This window comes from Schistocerca piceifrons, chromosome 8 (genome assembly GCF_021461385.2).
Source record: "Schistocerca piceifrons isolate TAMUIC-IGC-003096 chromosome 8, iqSchPice1.1, whole genome shotgun sequence".
NCBI classification, from domain to species: domain Eukaryota; kingdom Metazoa; phylum Arthropoda; class Insecta; order Orthoptera; family Acrididae; genus Schistocerca; species Schistocerca piceifrons.
This window is the reverse complement of record NC_060145.1, coordinates 207,128,138-207,134,137: the sequence shown is the minus strand read 5'-3', so window position 1 is coordinate 207,134,137 and position 6,000 is coordinate 207,128,138. Positions and strand designations below refer to the sequence as shown.

At 37.6% G+C, this 6,000-nt stretch overlaps 1 protein-coding gene across 6 annotated transcripts in view; it reads left to right on the top strand.

The window, feature by feature from the left end:
- Positions 1-881: 881 nt before the first annotated feature.
- The window catches only part of LOC124711403 (DNA ligase 4), a 296,581-nt gene continuing 291,462 nt past the window's right edge, over positions 882-6,000 (top strand). For 4 of the 6 annotated variants that reach the window (XM_047241461.1, XM_047241462.1, XM_047241457.1 and 1 more), the window contains exon 1: positions 2,471-2,520. In XM_047241461.1, the coding sequence (XP_047097417.1) occupies positions 2,502-2,520 (19 nt within the window). In that variant the 5' untranslated portion in view covers positions 2,471-2,501. Of the gene's footprint in view, positions 930-956; positions 1,318-2,470; positions 2,521-6,000 lie in introns of those variants that run through there. The other 2 variants (XM_047241458.1, XM_047241460.1) reach the window with 2 other exon arrangements.

The window sequence follows — 6,000 nt, the reverse complement described above, 5'->3', positions numbered from 1 at the left end:
AACATTGCAAAGTCCTGTAGGCATGTGGAGTATTAACCAAAACTGTCATATTGGAAGCAGAATCAACACCTTTGTTACGTTACTTGATATTTTCAGGAGAAAAGGGCAATGTTGCTTCTTATTAATATAATACATTCAAAGTCACAGCAGTATTTGACCAACCATAACTGATGCTGAATGTGCATGTCGTCATATAATATGAAAGGCTTATTTCAATAGTGGTACAAGTCCATTACCTCCACTTTTCTGTCTATAATGCTTCTGAAATTAGTGATCCAAACAAACATAAATAAAGGTTCATCTCTAGCAAGAAGCCATATGCTTGAATATTTCTGGTATCTCAACTGCAGATTTTTCAGCGCTCATTTAACTTTACGACTCTGTATCTCAAAATGAACAAAAATGGACTTGTACCACTATTGAAATAAGCCCTTCATATGCACACACAGCACATCGATCTCGTGAGGCACAAGGCTCTCATAACGAAGTACGTACGTCGGTCGACAGATGACACTAGGAAAAGTATGTTAACTGCGCTTTTTAGTTGCTACTTGCGACTGTTAGTTGCGATTTGTCACAGAAATCGCAGTTTGACTTGGTAGCGAAGAGCGTAGTATGAACTTTGCTCAACAGATGGGAGTGCTAACTGCGCTTTTTAGTTGCTACTTGCGACTCTTAGTTGCGACTTGTCACTGAAATCGCAGAAAGCAGTGCTAAATTCGACCAATAGATGGCTCACGTCTTTGAATGTGAAATACTTATTGCGACTGCTAACTGTGACTGAAATCGCAGTTAGATTCTGTAAAGTTGCTACTGTGATATCTGTGACTTCTCAGTCACTGTGATTTCTAACAGATACGCGATTTCCTGCCCACCACTAGTTCGTATTCAGTCAGGCTAGAGTTGCAGGTGGAGTTACAGGGAATGAGGTGTGACGCTTGTTTACAAATTTTTAATTCCAGGCTTTTGTCTGTCGATACGAGGTGACAGTCCTCGTATCAGTTAAAAATCAGTGTAGTGAATAACACAGTCTTAAATAATTTGAAATTGCTTTGTGCAGATTTGTTACTAGAAGACATTTCTGTACTGTGACACATTGATTTGTCAGGAACCCTTCTTAAGTAGTATGTAATTCTAGAGCAAATTATGAATAAATTTTTCTGATACGAGGGTGTAAACATGTGCAGAAGAATACATTTTGATCAGCTTTACGTAGGCGAGCGACAGCTAGACAGCTAGAAAAGCTGCTTAGGACTGTTTTACAACCAAGTACTTTTATATTCTTGTCGGGGAAACGAATAGTTGTAGTGAAATACTGTAAGTTTCTTTGTATATTTAAGAGTATTATTTTTCGTTTCAATTTCGTGCTAAAATAATCGTTATAAGCGACATCTAATTAGTAGTCACACTCTGAAATCTATAGCACTGTGGTATTTCAGGGTGCCACAAACAGACATTTATATACTCACAGGCCTAGTTTGACAAAGATAATGCAGTTAGACGGCCTTGGCCGTTTAATAAAATCGTCCCTGCACTTGCTTTTAGTAGTTTAGGGATATCACAAATTCTGAATGAGGATGACCGGATGCCGATTATAGAACTCCATCCACTGTAATACAAAGCCAGCCAGTTAATAATAGTGTACTCTCATTCGCTTTATATAAAGTGTTATTCACTGATAAAAGAAAGCTTGTTCTATACCAGCTGATGTCAAGATCAAGGCAATGATGTCTTATTTATGTATTGCTTACTGCAACTTCAGTTTACTTCCCTGAAAATCTGAATCAACATCCCTCCACAGTGAGAGATATGAAGCCCAGGAAGAGGCTCAAATGCCAGTATCATAAGATTCCGTTTTTTAAAATTTTACTGGGAGAGAAATTGTAGTGCAAAAGTATGTTGCGAATTGAGGGCAGCGTTTTATTATTTACTCGTGTTAGATGTTGTCTTAAACTGGGTAAAAGTAATTTAGTGGCCCTGCCATATATTGTCCATAATTTATGTATGATACTGGTACTGATACTGTGTGTTAGCTAAGTAACTGTCCCCTGTAAAGTGTATTTCTCAACAAGTACAGTTTTTAATTGCCTATTTGGAAAAGTTTTTTAGTTATCCCCTTAATCTTCTTTAACAGTTTATTGTACAATTTTATTCCTTGGTGGACCATGCTGTTTTGAGCTTTATGTTTATTTCTTGGTAATTGTGTGTTCAATCTAGATTTTGTCCCTTGGTCATAGACAAGTCTATTCACGTTTACTTTTAATGTTTTGTTTATCATGCATGACTGAACTACCATTGTAAATGCAATACTATGAATGATCTGTAAGATAAACCTTTTCACTTGCATTTTGCTATACGGTGTTGCTGTGTTTCTTTGTCGTTAGCAGGTACTTGGTAATTTTGGTGCAATTTAATTTCATTTTTCCTTTTCATTTAGATCATGTCCGTACAATGTTTGTATGTGTGAAACAGGATAAATCAGTATAATGAAGTAACGGTCTATGAGCTATGAAAGAGTAGGTAAACACTGCAGTTTTAGCAGCTATGAGGTACAATTTGATAAATTAAATTAATGAACTATGTTAATGAGAGCTTAGACAGAATATAATTTGCTGTAAGCCTACCAGTATTAAAGCAGCTCTTGATGAATGTGTGGCTGTAATGTACATGGGCCAGTTAATTATCATTGTGATTAGGAGTGTACGTAAGGAAGTGTAAACAAATTATTACAGAGTATAAAAGTATGGCATTATGAAGTATTAAAGGGTACCAAAAATTATAAGTAGACTTTCAGAAATTCCGTAATTGAAAATAAATGGGTTTCCATTAAAACTTCCAGAAAAATTTGAGCCTCATTTCCTTTATTTTTATTTACTGTGGAAAATTGTTTTAATTCCTATACTTATTTTGCACAAATATCAAATGAGAACTAAATAAATTAATGCATATGTAGAGTTGCTTGTACGTTGCAAACATATCAATTTATCTAAAACCAGATGGCCCACTTGACACAGAGGTTTCAAGAGAATTAATTCCCATGACATATCCACTGCTGTCCATGAACATCTGCTCCAACAGCCGAGAATTTGAGAAGCTAATTCTACCAGAGGAGATGCACTTTTGCTCAGCAACAGAATTGTTCACTGCTATAGACATTTTCCTTTGTGTGCCTGTCCTTACCATCTTTGCTGATTGGGAAGTTAGTACTGATCTCAGAGAGACTGCTTCCCAATATTGTTACATTTCTCAGAAAAGAGATTCCCCAAAAGGAAGCCAACAAACTGGGCACTCATCAGAACAAACTCATTGCCGTACAGTCAGTTTGCGAAGCAATGTGAGGTGGAATGAGCATGTGAGAACTGTGTTAGAGAAGGTGAATGGTCCACTTTGGTTTATTGTGAGAATTTTTGGAAAGAATGGTTCACCTGTAAAGAAAACTGCATATAGAATGCTGGTGTGACCTATTCTTGAGTACTGCTTCAGTGTTTGGGATACACACCAGGTTGGATTGAAGGAAGACATTGAAGCAATCCATAGGCGGGCTGCTAGATTTGTTACTTGTTGGTTCAAACAACACGTAAGTGCTTTAGGAAATCAAATGGGGACCCTGGAGGGAAGGTGATATTCTTTTCGGGAAACACTATTGAGAAAATTTAGAGAACCAGCATTTAAGCTATATTGGGAAAATGCAGTCAGTCTAAATAAGGAGACTGCTTATAAAATACTTGTGTGTCCTATTTTAGAATATTACTCAGGTGCATGGAATCCATACTAAATTGAACTAACAGAGAATATTGAATGCCCTGAGAGAAGGGCAGTATGAATCATCAGGAAGTTCTGTGAACAGTGGGAGAACTGCACAGAAATGCTGATAAAATAAATTGTATACCTATAGACAGATGGACTAGCCAGTAGCTCAGTACAGCCACCAGTCTCACAAGACTAATGATAATAAATAAAACCTAGCTTTAGGAAACATGTTCTCACATTAGAGGTGAGGGAGGGAAGAAAGGAGTGAGCAGGGAAAGTGGATGCAGGCACACACAAGGGAGATGCTTACCTCCTGCTTTTTACCTCATAACCTAGGACTTGATTGACCTGCATTCACTTCCCTTTTTTTCCCTCCTCCTCTCTTTCCTGGTGAAGGAACAAGATTGTTTAAAGCTATGTTTTATTTATTTTTGTTGGTCTCGTGTGTGTGTCGGCGGTATTGATCTAAGGGAAGTACTCACTGGCTTGTCTGTCTGTATATTTTTCACATTTCCATGTCAGAGTTTTTTTTAATAGAAAAACCTGAATTGGTAGACATTTGTCAATAGAGTCTAATTCTCCTGGAAAATCTGGAAATATACCTCAGCTCCCAACAAAGACAAGATTAAAGTAACTACCCCTTGTAAGGAGGCATTTATGTAGTCATTCTACGTGTGTGTGTGTGTGTGTGTGTGTGTGTGTGTGTGTGTGTGTGTGTGTGTGTGTGTGTGTGTGTGTGTGTGTGTGTGTGGGGGGGGGGGGGGGGGGGTTGAGAGAGAGAGAGAGAGAGAGAGAGAGAGAGAAAGAGAGACAGAGACACTTGGAAACATTGTCTTTGCTTACCCATGGCAGTCAGTACATAAGGGCAAACTTGTGGATGCACTTTGAATACTGGTTGCAGAGGTGTGGCAAGTTACATTATATAGAGGCCTTCAAAGAATATTGTAAAATAAATATCGTCTAGGGGAGAGATCCCTCATTTCTGAATATTTTATACTGGACTCCTAGTGCTGCTGTAAAAAGCTACCTCATTGATACCAGTTCCAGATGCACTTTATGTTGACAGAAATATCTTTGTAGTGTGTGATTAAATGTTTCAATTTGCTGAGGTTAGTAGCATATTGTTTTGTAAGAACAGATGTGTACTCTGTAAATACCAGTGTGAGGGAGGTTGTTAGTATGCTGGAGTTTTAGAAAAAGACTTGAAGGTGTACAAGGAAACTAAATTCTACATTCATCATTAGCCTAAGAAGTGAATGTACCATTAAGAGTCAATGGTATATGTGTAAATGATGTGGTGAGGCTAATTTAACATTGTGCTTTGTTGCTTCAGTTGTTGAATAACTGATTTGTTTGTATGTTTGATGGTGAAAACTGAAATATGCCGTACTACAAAGTAATGTAATTGGATTGTCGTCAAAAATAATTGATTATTTTTGTTGTTATATTACATAGTGAGATCAATGGATATACAGCAAGCCAAATGCTTGATGAATAAAGTGCTGTACAACAAACAGATTGCAGAGGTAATACAATATTCCTGAACAGATTGCAGAACTTAAGGAACATAATAATAATTTTATTGTCATTAGGCCAGTACAGCAATAGACAACATCACACACATGGTGCAATACAATTAATAATTTAAAGAAAACAGGCTAGTGTTTATCATTACAGTATTATATTACATTTTTTCAGTTCCTTTATATCCTAAAATGGACGAGTAACTAATGAATCATGTAGTGATTGTGTGAATCACAAAGCAAAAGTTTTGTGTGTACCTTCTATGAAGAATGAGTAATTACCATCATAGCTTTCTCCTGTGTGTTAAGATGTCATGCATGCAACTGGTTTCCTCATAAAATATCATATGCTGTTAGGCATTGAAAAAATGAAAAATAGGATGTTCTAACATCAACACTTCAGCTACACAATCCACAAGTCACTTTAACAGATAAATTACTCTTGACGTCTTACCACTAATATAACATGCATGTTGGCCTGAAGGTAATTTATTGTGTAAATGTACTGTACCCCTACCGAGCGAGGTGGCGCAGTGGTTAGCACACTGGACTCGCATTCGGGAGGATGACGGTTCAATCCCGTCTCCGGCCATCCTGATTTAGGTTTTCCGCGATTTCCCTAAATCGCTTCAGGCAAATGCCGGGATGGTTCGTTTGAAAGGGCACGGCCGATTTCCTTCCCCATCCTTCCCTCGGCCGAGTTGGCGCTCCGTCTCTAATGACCTCG